Source organism: Sinocyclocheilus rhinocerous, unplaced genomic scaffold (genome assembly GCF_001515625.1).
Source record: "Sinocyclocheilus rhinocerous isolate Xijiao unplaced genomic scaffold, SAMN03320098_v1.1 scaffold64, whole genome shotgun sequence".
Classification (NCBI taxonomy): domain Eukaryota; kingdom Metazoa; phylum Chordata; class Actinopteri; order Cypriniformes; family Cyprinidae; genus Sinocyclocheilus; species Sinocyclocheilus rhinocerous.
In genome coordinates, this window is record NW_015659929.1 from 356,262 (window position 1) to 372,699 (window position 16,438).

Below are 16,438 nucleotides of genomic sequence, written 5' to 3' on the forward strand. Positions count from 1 at the left end.
TAATAAATTTCGGACACGTTTTGTTATCATTTTGCTCATTATTTTTCTCCCGTAATCGAATATTGCCAAGTAAGCATGCTTGCACAGTTGCTATTAGCCTATTTCTACTTTGCAGCACATATGGAGTCTATACCAACGGTACAAACCTGGCACAAACCTCATCTGCTAAAAATAGCGCATTTGAACAAGGCGAAAATGAATGACACATCAAAGCGAAGAGTAACGTGAAATACTGTCAAATAACAAGTGACTGCTCCTCGCCATTCCGTCAGCATATATTACAGAGATCGAAAAAAGCTGCTCTAACAAACGATTCATTTTGCTGGACTGATCACTAATTGCCCCGTGGAACGAGTAAACTTCCCACCTAATCCTCCCATATATCCTTAAATTCAGAACACAGCTTGGAGAATAATGCATGTTTGTGTAGCAAATGACGCTGGAAACCTTTTCAATTGCAGTTTAAAGAATCAGAGAAAATGCGGGTAGACTTAATGATGTTTTCTCATTTCAGGATTTATGATGACTTCTTTTAGAATTATTTCAGAGCAAAGAAGTTTATAAAGCAGGAAATGTTTTTTTTTAGTGAATATATGAAAGACGTCAGACGAAGGATTTGAAATTCTTTCCAATTGAAAATGACATGCATAACTCATTATTTTAAATATAGAACAACAAATCAATTCTGGCCTGTGTATCTTTTATATTTTAGTTATGTAGGCTTTTTTTTTTTTCGTTCATGAATTTTCCCTAATACACTCTTTTAAAAGGTAGACAGGAGCATATTAAGTGTATTTATATGTTGCATTCCTTTTTTGTTGTTTTCAGGGATAAATGGGTATAAAGTCTTGTGTAACATAATAATTAGTGCATCAACTCTGAATTCTGGTAATGCATGGAATTTAGTTGCCCTGCCTTACAATTTTACCTTGCCTAATGGACAGACTATCTTGCCACCTCCTCACAGATACTTTCTTACAAGGGAAAAAACAGTGCAATACAATTAAAACATTATCCTTACACAAGCACAAATTGCTCCATCTCTCCATTCGTGCATAGTGCATGTCAAATAGCGGCCTTGAACGGACATGGAGTTGGCTAGACTTGCAGTTTCTCCTGCACAGCATGTGTTTGTTGAGGCACGTGTGAGACTGAAAAGGATTTTGAACTAATGTTATTAATATGACAATAAATAAAAAGAAAATTATTTATTTGCTTAAAATAAAAATGGACAAAAAAACAGATGAAACCAAACAAAACTGAGTGTTTGAACAGACATGGGTAATCTGTGACAGTGGTGTAATTTACTTACCAAACGTTTTCACTAGTAAACTGAATGAATCTAACACAGACAAAGAAGAGTTCATTGCATTTCACAGTTTATAAAGGCTTAATAGAAGCCCACCAGTTTTCTGACTTCCGTCATCACAGGAGCTGCGAGGCTGTGAGCTTTCTCTGCTCCTTTGGCTAACAGACTCTCAAGATGCCCTCTGTCAGCCCTCAGTCTTTGGATCTCCAGCCGAATGGGTTGCAGCGTCTGTACAATAGCCTCGGCCACCACATTCTTGTATTGTCCAGTGTCCATACCTTCAGCCAGCCTGACCACCTCCTCCACGCTCTGTCCAGACACAGCCGCGTGCATGGAGACTAGGTTTGAAACACCGGGCCGACTCTCAGGCTCATAAGTCACTTCAGAAGTTAAGTCAGTCACAGCTCTGCGAATCTTAAGGACAATGTCATCAGGCGTATCGGTCAGGAAGACTGTAGCTAACTTTTGGGGGTCTGACTTGGACATCTTAGAAGATGGATCCCTCAGAGATTTCACCTTTCGAGTGCCACCTGAGAGTTAAAAAGCAGGATAAGTTAAACATTTCATCTGCGCTGAGTGAATATTTCCTATTCACTTCCATTATAATAGTTAATAGGTAACTATACTATAATAAAATATATAATTACAATATTATCTTTAATTATATACAGGTAATAGTTAACTATATGTGACCCTGATTTATACATTTATACATAATCTGAAAGCTGAATAAATAAGCTTTCCATTGATGTATGGTTTGTTGGGATATGACAATATTTGGTCGAGATACAATTATTTGAATATCTAGAATCTGAGGGTGCAAAAAAATCTAAACATTGAGAAAATTTGCTTTTAAAGTTGTCGAAATTAAGTTCTTAGCCAAGCATATTACTAATCAAAAATTACGTTTTGATGTATTTACGGTAGTAAATTTACAAAATAACTTCATGGAACATGATCTTCACTTAATATCCTAATGATTTTTGGCATAAAAGAAAAATCGATAATTTTGACCCACAATGTATTTTTGGCTGTTGCTACAAATATACCCCAGCGACTTATGACTGGTTTTGTGGTCCAGGGTCATATAGTTAACAGTGTTAAAATAATAGTTTTACTTAACAAGGACATTTAAACTGATCAAAAGTGACAGTAAGGAGTTTTACAATGTTACAAAAGATTTCTATTTCAAATAAATGCTGTTTAGAAAATTCAAAAGAAAAAAAATATCACCGTTTCCACAAAAATATTAAGCAGCACATCCGTTTCAAGCACTGATATTAATAAGAATGATAATTAAAGAGGTGAAGAATAATATAATAATTTCTAAATGATCATGTGACACTGAAGACTAGAATAATGACTGCTGAAAATTCCACTTTGCCAACACAGGGATAAATTACATTTTAAAATATATTAAAATAGAAAACAGTTATTTTAAATAGTAAAACGTCACTGTATTTTACTGTACAGTGGTGAGCATAAGACACATCCCACAAAAACTATACAATATAATATGGCATATTAATACTGTTAAGTTACTGACAAAATAGGAGTCAAATGTTGAATCAGTAACCACTCTGATAGACTTAGTTCAGTAAAGAATTTTCCTTTTTTTTTTTTTTTTTACTGTTCACCAAATGAACCGGCTCATTTCCACCACAGCCAAAAAGCGGTGCATGAAACATGCTATTTAATACTGATTTCTTTGAAAAGCTTCCTTTACAATACTGCCTAACCATTTCAATACAAAAGTAATCGTAGGATGCAATTTTCCACTTTTTATAAGATACATTTCAGTAAATTAGCATTACATATAGCGACCACTGGTTGCACACTAATCAGACTGAAATGAAGAATCTCAGGAAAGCAACTGGGTTGTGTAAATATTATTTCTTTGTGGAATCACAACACAGATGGGCTCTAACGGTCGGATCTTTGATTTGGTTTCAGGTCAACAGATATTGTTTGGCTTCTTTAGCTTTGGCTCTAGGATGCAGACGCAGTCTTCCTTCACATGTAAGAAAAGCGATATGAACCGGTCCTTTGTGAAGTCACTATAGGGAAACCCCCCAAATCCATTATCACCCCATCACTCAGATGGGGGAGAGAACACTCCTTTAATCAAAGCGCCATCGCACACATGACTGGTTTCATACTGTGCTTTTATCATGGCGATAATTACAGTGAATGAAAGACTGAAGCTCAAACTGACGATTCAACATGCCAGCCATGTGTGCGCACGGCTTTTTGTGCAAGGGTACGTTGTTGTGCGTGTGTGTAACATACAGTGAGGAAAGCAGGGAGCTGGAGAAGACACTTGAGAGCACTGACTCATTTGTGTGTTCGCTGAATGACACTGAGTAATTTGTCTTACTTTTCCACTTTTCAGGGTTTGTGCTCAGGTGAATCTTTATGAGAAAAACAGGCTGATTAAAACGGGAAGTTAATGTCATTAGGTAAAAATGAAAACTCCCAAACATACTGAGCAGGGCACAAGGCTCTGGGAAGAACTCTTCATACTGGTTGTTAAAGATGCGGGCCAAGTCCTGGGCGAGCTCCAAATGCTGGATCTGGTCCTCCCCTACTGGCACATGTGTGGATCTGCACAACAATAACATCACTCTCTCTCGAACACAAAGCTGGGAATATAACCGCGATAAGATTAAAACACATGAAGAGCACAGCTGGCCGTACTTGTAGAGCAGAATGTCTGCTGCTTGTAACACTGGGTACGTATAAAGCCCCACACTGCCTTCATTCTTCTGCTTGCTCTTCATCTGTAAGGAAAAGAAACGGAGGATTTACCGCTGGACGGACAGACGGAGAGGAAAGTTTGAAATAAATCTGAAGCACCTTCCATTACATCTGGCTGCAACTGTCTATTTGTTTTCTTATTACAATGAGGTCTAACATCAAGCCATTTCTCAGTTTCCCACATCGGCTGAATGAAGGAGTTTTGCCACATTAACGCACACGGACAGCATCCAAAGGCCACTTTCCGCCACGTTTCACATGCACTCAGCTGTTGAGTAAACAGCTAGGTGTTTTCCCTGCAGCGGTGGGAGGCTTCTGGCCGAGCTCTCCGTCAGCAGCAATATAAAAGGGTTGTCCTTTCTGGGTGAATCACAGTCATTATCAAGCCCTGTCTCTCCCTGCCAGGTCCGCCCACCCTCATGACCGGCACAGGAAAAGCCTGTCGCCGTGCCACATGGACAGCAAACAGAGGAGGGAGGCCTGAGCATTTAGACTGGCATGTTACCATCTAGACTAGAGGGCTCTAATATATCAATGTGTATTTTTATTTAAAGTGCCCCTATTCTGGATTTTTGAAAATTACCTTTAATGCAGTGTGTAACACATCTCTAAGTGAATGAAAACATCTTGCAAAGTTTTAAATCTGAAAGTGCACCGTGTATAAAGTTATTATCTCTTAAAAGAAAGAGTCGACTCTGAATCATTGAAAGGAGTCGTTTTTAAAATGAATCCCAAGCGTTTCATGTTGACGTCAAATAAGGTAAAAATAAATGCATATTTTAATGAAAGTGTTTTTTGACCTTGCATGTCAACCTGTTGTTGGGGACTCCCAAAACCAAAATATGAACCTTTCATTACCCATAATAGGGGCACTTTAACATACTCTCACAAGTAGATAAAACAGCAAAAACAAATGTGCTGTAATTACCTTCCATTGAGGCAGGTGCCGTAAACGAGGCATGCTGGTAAGGCAGCCTAGGATCCATGAGAGCTCAGCATGTTCTGAGACCTGCAGAGTAATTATATGATTACATTTTCAGAAAAAAAAAAACTTGTAATTGTGCTCATTTCTCATTTCATTTATCAACCAATTTATTCTGAAATATATTAAAGGTACAGTTAATACATGCAATGCTTTGAACACACATCTTCTTTGATGAGTATGTTTTTAATTTCTGAATTTAAAATTCATTTCGATGGTATCTTTTTTAACAAATTAACGAATAATTTGAAAATCCTTTGTCCGATAAATTAAATGACAAACATACAGAAACATGGGAATACGCAAACCCCTGGATACCTTCATAAATGTGTCAAGCTTAATAAGTCTATTCAGATAGTTTGATGTTTTCATGACATGGAAAGTTTAGATTGTAAAATTCAGTGTAAATCCCCCAAAACTGATATTCATCCTAATTATATTTCTGAATTAATAATTCATGATAATCGCAAAAACAATATAAATATGCTATTACTTTTTACACTGTAGCTACACCACATTTTTCAGTCATTAAATTTAAACTTCAAACATTTTTTTTTCATGATCTACATGAAGTCAAAAAGTACATTTCTAAGAACTTGGCTCACCATTAAAAAAACTAAAATATTGTTTCTCTTTTTATTGTGGACACATATATTACCATCATGCTATCAAATTATCACTACTCTTGCACTTTACACATAAACTAGGTATCTTCGTAGCGCCCCTGTGTGGCAGTGAAGAGAACAAGATATTCCTCACCTCCCAACAGGTGCACAGTGGCACAGTATGAAGGCCTTTCTACATTCATACTTTATCACAAGTACTCAAACTAGTCCTTCTCTTGTTACAAAATCATGTGAAAGAGCTCATTTGATTGGCATTGTGAAATCGACAATTCCCAAGAGAGTGTGCACGCACACAGACACACATTCAAAAGAAAAACACTCCTCAAAATCGTTCTGCTTCAGAGAATTAAACTTTATGAGTGCTGGCGACATGGCCGCCATCTCTCATACTCACAAAAGGATTCTGAGGCATCTGACGTAAACCCAGAGAGGAACGAACATAAAACGTGATTTTATGGCACAGCGCTGAAAGAGATATTTATTACAGCTAGCTAATCTACGTGTGAGGGTAAGACAGCGGATATGAAGATGACTGAGGGATCACGGCAGAAAATCTGATATAGCGGTGGTGGATATCTTAGATGACTTCATATGTCAGATTTGTGCAATCAACTGAGACAGAGAAATAGTAAGTGAAACAATAGAGCATTAAATCTAAACTGATTATTCCTCAGCACATACATGAAAAGAAATTTAAAGGAAGTCCGAAGTGTGAAAAAGGGTCATATTTGTTTAGATTTACGCACACAGTTCAATTACGCGAGTCTGCGAGAAACGTACATATAAATCTCTCTGTTGTGTGGATGTTATTTTGGTAAAAGGGTTTCTAGTGCAATACGTCCCAAACACACATACAGCTATAACACGAAGCACTATACTTAAGAACCGATTGATTTTAGCTTGTCACCATTTTTTCAATAAAGTCGAGTGTTTTCCTTGGGCCAGGGTATTATTTTCACATGTGGAACAGTCTTGAGCTCGTATGTTCGATGGGAGGTCTTTAGTCCTGCCAAGATATGTGGCATGAAGTTAAAATGGAATAAAATCAGGGGAGTGTGTGAGTGCAGGTTTTCACATGCTCGCTGTAAAGTTTCAGTGAGAAAACACACAAAATCCCGACACACTTACACTCTGCTGCACAACACACACAAACACACACTGTTGAAAGCATATCAGGTGACTGAGAGGAAGAACATGTCCACACTTATTATAGTTATCCTTCAAAAGTTGCTCAATTTGAGAGAAAATGTGCTGGACAGCTAGCGAGTTGCTGCGTACAGTAAAATCTATTATTATCCTCCTCTTTCTGCTTCATGTGGTCGCTTTGAAGTGAACCGTGAAAATGAATCTGTGTGTTTTCCCCATCCTGAGAATTTGTAGAGATAGGAATCGGTTTGGTAAAATAAGCATTTAAAGCCAGCCTCCATTAAAAAAATATTCGGCAATGGAAAATATGTTTTACTGCCAGTCATTCAGCCCAATAAAATGACCGGACGCCTATTTAGAATGAGACTTTTGAGGTTATTTCAAAGGTACCTTCCACATTTTTTTGACATTGTTTAGGCAGAAAGGTTGAATAAAGATGTGCACACTTTAAAACTATAATACTAGAAGCATTTTGGGATAGTTCAACCCAAAATGAAAACCCTCATGTCATCCTAAACCGGCATTAATCTCTTTCTGAAAAAAAAATATATATATATTTTTTTTGTTCTCACAATGAAAGTGTTGCTTTGGACCCCACTGACTTTCATTGTGTGACCAAAAACAGTTCATTAAAATTATCTTATGAGTTCAGCAGAAGAAAGAAAATCATACAGGTTTGGAACAACATGAGGGTGACTAAATGATGACCAAATATTCATATTTGTGTAAACAATCATTAATTAAGGCGATTTAATATATGTTGCAAAAGAAAGTCTTCAAAGCAGAACTCACTTGAGACTGCTGGAAAAGGATGGAGCGAGTCGGGTCTATGCCACAGGCCAACAGACTGGCGGCCATGTCCAGGATGTTTTCTCGGAGCATCTGAGGGTCCTGAGGCTGGGTGATGGAATGAAGGTCTACGATGCTATACATAACTGTACTATACTTGTCCTGCAGGGCCACCCAGCTCTCTAGAGCTCCCAGATAGTTCCCCAAGTGAGGAACACCTGTAGGCTGGATTCCTGAGAAAACCTGTGCTTTAGGGAGGCTCTGTAAAGAAAAAGAGAGAGGTTTGAGACAAATTCTGTTAAAAAGAAAGACAAACATTCAAACAGAGGTCATAAAAGTGAAGGCAAAGAAAGTTGGTGGTGTGCAATGTGCATACAGCAAGAAAGGAGACACCCTACGCAGTTTTATGAATGTTATCAAAGCGATAAATCCAAGGCACGTTTCACACTAACAGAGCACCCTACCGGGTGAGAGAGTGCTAGAGCGGAACTTCACTATAGCCAATGAAAACACTCCACAGTTCACAGCCAGCCAATAGCAGCTTTTAAGAGTGATACAGTCGTGGAATAACAATCACAGTAGTGGTCCTGCCCAAAACAGCAACAGAAGAAAGCAGTGCAATGCTATAAACCTATAAAGTATATTAAAGATTGGGAAGAATAAAACAAAGGGGTCCTTTTTAAATGTTTGGACTGAGAAGGAAGCCCACTACTCCTTAGTCTTTATAAAAAAAGAGAGAGATTCATGCCCGCTGATTGCTGGACAAATATTGTGTTACTAGCAGGCCGAGACTTCAGATGCAAAACTTCCAAATTTCCATTTCCATTTCCATCACGTCAACTTCCAAACAACTTACTACAACTGCCAAATAATCTTTGTACTTCATAAAAAGGTTCACTTTGCAACATAAAAACATTCAAAATGGGGAAAACACACATGAAAAGAGTCGTGAACACCTGCATGGCTATGTATGAGGTGACTTACTTTGGGGCCCAAATACAATCTGAGATCTATGGCTGATCTGAAATCAGTCTGGCTTCAGGGAAGCCTATAGCCAGGGGAATAGAATCACTGATCCAAAGTCATTAGCTAGTTATAGGAAAGGAGCAGGCTATTTATGCCATTACTGGGTGAGTAATTGCAGTGCAGTGGCCCGAATGCACAGGGCCTCTCTGAGGTGTCAGAAGTGATTTGGGGCAGAACGGAGCCTGGTTCATGCGTGTTCTCACCTTGCGTTGTTCCCCTCTTCCCCTCCGGCCGATCATTAACCATCCAGACATGGTAATGGTGTCATTTGAGACAATCACACATAAGCTGAAACAACACTAGGCCCAACTACCGAAGGAATAATCAACCTATCGCACCTCCCATCTACCGACAAGAAGGAATGTCTGAAAAATCTGATTTTTAATATCAATTTTTTTGGCAACTGGCGTGATGATGGGGGGATTTTATTCAGGAGGTACATTACATAGTAACCTTATGCACATTTCAATGTCATTCTTCATTATTTATTAGGGTGTAGCTATGGTTTTAACATTAATAGGGACATTTTCTAATCAGTTACATAATACGGTAAATCCAAAATCCTTATTTATATGTTTAATTTATATGTTCGGTGCATATGAGGGTTTATTTCGCTGTGTTGATGCCATAAAAATAATACAAAAAATACAAGCACCTTTTTTACTTCCTTATTTAGTCAAAATAGATTAAAGTCAAATGAAAGGGCCTATGTTTTCAAATGTAAATTTGATTTCATAAAATAATCTCAAATATACAAGCCTTGAGGTCCTAAATTGTAAAAGCAAATGTGTCAAGAATAAGCAATGCTTATGTCACACACAGACATTAGACAGCATCCATGTTAATGTATAAAGTGAAATAAAATCCTTTAATTTTACAAATGAAATAATGACATACAACACCCTTCCATTCTCACCTGCAGTAATTGCTCAGTTTTTCTTTTACTCAGATTCACTGGGACTTGCTCGCTCTCCTCAGCTGTCCCACCAGCACAAACTACTTCTTGATGACACCTGGCAGGAGCAGCAACTTCTCTCCTAATTTTTTACACTGACAAATGCAACACTGTTGTACCACAGTGCAGCAAAGTAGCAAAAAAAATCCTCCATGTCTACCATATGGAGTAGACATTAAACTGTACATGTGTGTGCACAAGCTGATAGAGTTACACATTACACCTACAATCCCTGTTCTTACACTCATGTAGTCACTTGGTAGGAGTATTTAATTGTAAGACTATCTGTGTGTGTTCCAGTTGGTGTAGGATTGAGTAAGTAAGTCTAGAAACAACTAAATGAACCTCCATTTGACCATTTGAGACGGATTGACCCTTTTGTATTAACAGTGAAAATATTGCAATACAGTTATGGAAAAACAGAAGCTAGGCTATGTAAAATTCAGCTCCAAGGCCACCATGAGACAGAATAACAACACTTAAATCTTCATTGCAAACATATTAGATGTGAAAACAATAGCTTACATTTTGCAAAATGCCATGCTCAGACAGGATTTTTTTTTTTTTTAAGCCAGTGGTTTTCAAATGGGGTCACATAGAGCAGAGAAAAAAAACAATGATAAATGCAAATGATAACATGCAACTAATATACTTAGCTTATCAGCATTTAAAACACTTTTCATATTTTTTGTTGTTGTTGTGTATCCAATCAAAAACTACATATTTTTCACTTGGTAAGAGCCAGCCAAATTAGGCAGACACCTACAAACCATATAAAAGAATAAATATATAACAATTAATTAATCATTTCAATGTTTCATTTTAGGGACATTTGTATTTACACATATTGCACAGGGTCTCCGCTTGATGTCCAATGTAAATTTGGGTAAGGGACTGACACAATGAGCATGTAATTACAACTGGCCATTTAGATTTAATAAAGTTCTCCGATTTGGGCTCTTTAAACTCAAAATCAGTACTATACACGAAGAAACAATAAGGACCCTACAGAGCCATCCATAGCTGAACTCCTGGAACATCCTGGCAGAGACGCCCATCTTTGCATGCCAATTCCAACATTGCCTTTCACCACCCTTTATGGTTCTGCAGGAAAGCATCAGCAGCTCAGTAAATGTGGAGAAGCTCTCCACAGGAGCTGATATCAGAGAGGGAGCGTGAGGCCAGTTCTGAACGGCACCTCTGACCCTCCCGCCCCAGTCCATTTGTCCCCCACTAAGCTTCAGACAGACAGAACCTACTGTTACGGTGTCTATCTGCATCGCCTCACTCGCCCTATTAAAACAGACATCACGCTGAACAGCAGAAACACATGCCTTAATCCTGCCACTCTCCGCTGGGCTACCAACAAAGCCCTGCTTTGGTGAAGTATAGAGCAGAAAATCATTTTTATGCACCTTCCCCTGCCCGGGACGGTGGGAAATGTGTGTTTTTGCCGTACCGAAACACACTCAGCTTGAAGCGAAGTGCGAAATGGCCGAAAATGAAACCGGAACGAGACCCGATTCGAGGAGAAAACACATTAGAGAAAGCGTGAGTGACAAAGCCAAAAAAGCAGTGAAAGAATGAGCAGGAGACAGAGCAAAAGAAGAGGTATTTGTGGGGAGGAGGGCGGCGTACAGGAGGTGGCAGGGGGGCAGGAGACGGAGCGTTTGATTAAATCTGCGGTTGACGTTTCGGACAGGTGAGATTGATGAGGTTCCTCTACGCTTCACACTGTGCGGAGAGCGCAGGGAGAGGAACAGAAACACGCAGTGTGGAGAGCCAGGGCTGGGGGCCCTCTCACACCGTGGGGTCCCCGGCCTGATTAATGGGGCTGGAGTCCCTTCAAAAACAGCACTCCCAGCAGAAAGGGCAGCACCGTGCTCCAAAAATAACCAGGACGGGACAGCCGCTCCACTACGAACTGCGGCTTGGAGGCCAAACCCTGAACCGTTTAGGACCAATCGCTTTTGTTTCACTACAATCCTCCCTCTGCTGATCGCATTACATATTAAAAGATAGGTTATGCTTAGTCTGACATGAAATATAATTATTTGCAAGCTGCACAGAAAAGCCTGCCGAAGTCAAACCAAAACCCAACGCCTGGCACGCAGAATGATAAATGTCTTGCATGGATTATATTGCGATATTTGGACACTCTATATAAACTACACCAAGCAAATAAAGGACAAAGCCACTTCTGCCTTTTTCCCTTTTGAGGCTCGACAGGGGAAAAAAGGAGGTGCTAGCCTACTAATGACAAATTAAACACATAAAAGTCACAACGAAGCAGAAATAACCTGCACACACCTCATAAATTTATCAGTGTGTAATTATGGTAACGCTCAGGAACTCCTGAGCCAGAGTTTTTTCCTTGTTCCCTCTAATTTCCTCCAGCGCTGCGTGTTGGTTTGAGCAGAACCCAGAAGCTCGATATCAGATAGTTGGTGCAATTCAATTAACTACGTCAGATTTTCGGTAACCGTAAGTCTACAGGGTATGGTACAAAACTCCACAATGAAAAAAGATTGATAGGCTTTACTTTAAAACAATATTCACTCAGAAACTGCTAGTAAATTTCACAAACACACTGAATTAAATGCACAATTTTGAAGTAGAAAAGATTCAAAACAATACTATTTTCTCCTAAAACTTGGAACATTAACTTGAAAAACTATTTTTCACAGCGAAGCATTACTCTACAGGAATTTAGAGCCAAAATACACTAAATTATCAAAAAAATGATGATCGTTTGAGGGGTCTGGAGGAGTTATTCAGTATATATTACGTTCATCCTTCAGAATGATAAACCGAATTACACAGTGGAGTGTGAAATAAAGTGCTTAGCTGACATGTAAAAACAAATCGTCTAATTAATAAACACAATCAGGCCCGGCTCATGTGCGCCTGCTTTCCTACAGTTTCCTCTCCGGGCGGCTCTGGGAGTAGGTTTAATGATTTTAGCTGACATGAGAGTTAGAGCATTTAGACCTGAAGGAGAATTAAGAGCCGTTTCCTTTTTGTGCAACACGAGGCTGAGATGACTGATATCAGCCATTAAGACCACAGGCGATTAAGGGCCGGATAGGGAGCGTCATGTTTTATAACGCAGCTTGGAGCGAGGGCCCACTGCATCCTGCTGCCTCATGCTGCAACGTATGGAAGGATAATCAGGGAAATTTCAGGATGTGATCGGAACAAAAGCTTAAAACTGACATGAGATTTATTGTCTAAACAACTGCGTAAAACACTTACACAGGGGTATTTCAACAGCTCCAGAAACAGAACAAGAGTTTTCAACACAGAGTGAAAGGTTAATGCTGAATTTATTTTGCATTTGCTCGCTGGATCTTGCTGGGTTTGGTGGTGAGAAAATCTAAGCATCTAAAATGCTCATTTTATCCACTTGCCACTATTTGACACGTTTCATAAATAATATTTATTTATAGGCATGGATTTCATTAGGTCAAATTTCCCTCTCACTTATACTTGGACAGAAATATCTGTGCTCATCTTTTCACACTGCAGCTAAATGACTTTTCATAACCCTTTCTTTGCCAAAAAAATATGCTCCATGTTTTGACGTACATCACACCTAGCAGCATTGTGAACGTCCAGATTAGCACGCAGTGCCTGACATTTGGAGAAAATTAAAACAAATGAAAACCAACACCTCATTTCAAATGTTGTTGCTGGTAATAAAGGACTGCTGGGATGGTTTTGACGTCTTTCTGTAACCTCACTCCCACAGTCGCAGCTCTCTGTACTTTAGTGTCCCAAACGACACACTGCCTGTAGTTAACAAAACAGAGACTGGCTGCCAGCGGTGGACGCACATTCCTACACGGCAAGTGTGCTGAAGCCATCAAATAAAACCGGGTTGTCAATCAAGTCAAGGCAGTGGGGGCTTCACATGCTCTGTAAAAGGCTCACTAGTTATAATTTACTGTGCTCAGGTCCAGTTAGCATTACATACACTCAGGGAATTGCACTGTTAATTAACAGTTTCTTTACATACTCTGGTTCACTTTAAAAGCCGGAATTTCAATATGTATAAAGGGGCTGTGATGGCTGTTATAAGTAGTGTCATTTTAGGATGCATGGTTTATAACAGGGAAACATGTCTAATTGAGCAATAATGAGCAGGTGAGCTTTTTAATGAGGGCCAAGATAATCCAAATATAAAAGGTTTACTTTTTAATAAAATGGTTATATTAATAATAACAAGTAGTTCTGGAAATGTTCTATGTCACTTACCCATTTCAAAAAGCATTCAAATATTCCAAGAACATTTCTGCCTACTGGCAAATCACATTATCTACACAGTAAAATTCAAATGCTTAACCATATTGTAATAAAAAAAAAGTGAGGCAATCTTAGCTGTGTAGTAATCATAGTACACGTATTGTTTAGCAAAAGTAAAGAAATCTGATTAAAAATCATATTCTCCAGAACTCATATGCCAAGCCACAGAGACAAGGACAGTCCTGAAAGAAATGTCAGGGGGAAAAAAATTTCATATACATTTTTATTCTTTTCTTTTACGATTTTCATGATTTAACATGAAAATAGTAATGCTACTTTCATGATGAACATCCAGCACAAGAGAAGAAAAATTTATAGAATTGTGTTCTACTCCTCTCAGAACATATTTTATAAAAACAAGTCCACAGACTGCTGTAATCTACAACTGAATTACATATCAATTTTCATACTGTATCCTGCTATTCAAACACCAAATTATCAACCACTCATTATCTTAAGTCTTTGGAATAATGGAATTCAATAACTTATAAACACATCAAACTACAATGCAAAACATGTCTAAAACAGTTCCACTGTTGTTTTTTTACAGAATGAGAATAAAATAATCTTAATTTTGTTATTGTTACCACACAAGAAGTGAAAAATGTATGGATATGAGGAAAAAAAGTGCCAGCCCTTTAAAAAAAATAAACTCCGGAAAAATGTGTCTCATATGTTCACCAAAGCTGCATTTATCTGATGAAAAAAAAATATATATCGTGAAATATTACTACAATTTAAAATTGATTTAAAACTGTTTTCTATTTGAACATGTTTTAAAATGCAATTAATTAGTGTAATAGCAATGCTGAATTTTCATATTACATATATATTTCACAACATATCACCACCCTTTTAAAGCTACAAATCTGCAGCACAGCGGAACCCAATTTCCTCACAGATGACCATGTCAAGATGCTTAACTGCATGTTACAGTTAAATAAATTAAACTGCCACTAACATCAAACTATTCTTGACATTAATAAGCTTTAACAACTATGCACTCACAACAATGTCACAAGCAATTACAAAGGCTCTTTTTAAACAACGCCGTTATTTCCACTCTATTAGCCTATATATGAAAATACTGTAATGTGTTTAGATTGAAAATTATAGCTGTCGGATACTTTCAATGTATTACAGAAGGTTTCCACTGAAGGTGAACCATGTAACAGATCCTCCGTAAAGCTGCCAAACTGGCAAATAATAAAATGGTAAAAAGAGAAGACTTTCTTACCGTCGTTCCCGTCGCTTTCCCAGCTTTAAATAATCTTCTGTGGGAATTACTCTTATGAACAAAACGAAAGACAGATTTCACGTTACACCTCATGGAGAGCGCCATCTTAACTTATTCATAAACACAGGCGTACGGTGTCCAATAAGGGACATACGGCCAAAACACACACTCAGGGCAGCAGCTCAAGCTTAATTTAGAAGGAACAGTCCATTAAATTGCCATCTCTGCAAAAATATTTTGTACCATAACAAAATTTAAGGAAATTTCAGTAATAAATAAATAAAAGAGATTTTTTCCCCAATAGGCTACAAAGGAAGTGAATGGTACCTGAGGCTGCCATTCTACTACAGAAGAAATTGAAAATAAACAATAACATCATTTTTACTTCTGAGTTAAGTAGACTATCCCATTACAGTAAAACAGCCTCACACTTAATCCTTCCTTTACATTGCAAAAGCATGAATGCTTAGTGATTGTGTCTGTGTCTCATAACCTGAGCAACCTTCTTAGACAGCATTTATGTTTATTATTAAAACATACCTGTGCTCAAATATGTCACTACTGTAGGCACATAAACTCACTGTTTTGAGACAGAAAAAAGTATCACAGTCCAACTCCAGCATTTCATTTTATGTAATTATCGACCCCCTGGTTTTTCTAACAGATGTTTAAAAAAAAAGTACAAACAGTTCTCTGTTTTGCAGCGTTTCAGACTTCTTTAACCACATCTGCAGCTGATTAATCTCACCTTTGCATCTGGTTGTATTCACACACATATTCTATATTCAAGACTGTCTCCTGCGGCACTGTGCGCTGTAACACATAGAATGTGATCAAGCAGCATGTCTATACCAAAACCTCACTTTGTGTTTGCATCATGCTGTATGATTCTCGCTCTCTCTGTTGGCTGTTAGGGCCTTTGGCATCTATTTCCTGACCACCCAGTTGCATTGCATTGTTTTGCACCCCTGTGAAGAAGAATTCTCATTATATCATGGTGATGATGATATTTCTCTCTCTATTCCTAAAAATATTAAAGGTGGTTTTACTACAACATCTCGTTAAAGCCCCCACTTCATTTCTTCTTTTAATGTGCTGTAGCAAAATAAAAAGTTTGTGGTGTTTGGAAAAACCACTTATGCTTACATTTGACATTTTGTGTGTGTGATTGAGTATGTGTGACAGAAAGAGAAGGATGGAGAGACAGAGTGAGAAAGAGAGCAAAGCAGGGTGGGTATGCAGAGACTGAACTGGCAGCACCCCACTGTGATAGACTTTAGGAAAATAATATGTGGCTAATCTCTGT

General features: G+C 38.2%; 1 protein-coding gene across 1 annotated transcript; it reads right to left on the bottom strand.

The window, feature by feature from the left end:
- Nucleotides 1–1,250: 1,250 nt before the first annotated feature.
- On the bottom strand, nucleotides 1,251–15,274 carry LOC107724450 (tryptophan--tRNA ligase, mitochondrial-like). The gene is made up of 6 exons (XM_016533388.1): nucleotides 15,133–15,274; nucleotides 7,613–7,870; nucleotides 4,995–5,075; nucleotides 4,007–4,089; nucleotides 3,795–3,913; nucleotides 1,251–1,839 (listed from the first exon to the last, which is right to left on the bottom strand). The coding sequence occupies exons 1-6, from the start codon at nucleotides 15,235–15,237 to the stop codon at nucleotides 1,391–1,393; spliced, it is 1,095 nt and encodes a 364-aa protein (XP_016388874.1). The 5' UTR covers nucleotides 15,238–15,274; the 3' UTR covers nucleotides 1,251–1,390.
- Between the last annotated feature and the right edge of the window lie 1,164 nt (nucleotides 15,275–16,438).

Bases quoted from the DNA above. Each gene is read 5' to 3' on its own strand.
- LOC107724450 (XM_016533388.1), bottom strand. From the start codon at position 15,237: ATGGCGCTCTCCATGAGGTGTAACGTGAAATCTGTCTTTCGTTTTGTT. The intron at 5,076-7,612 runs GTGAGTTCTGCT...ATTACTCTGCAG, and splicing joins TCCTTTTCCAGCAGTCTCAA to GTCTCAGAACATGCTGAGCT. The intron at 4,090-4,994 runs GTAATTACAGCA...TTTTCCTTACAG, and splicing joins GGCACCTGCCTCAATGGAAG to ATGAAGAGCAAGCAGAAGAA.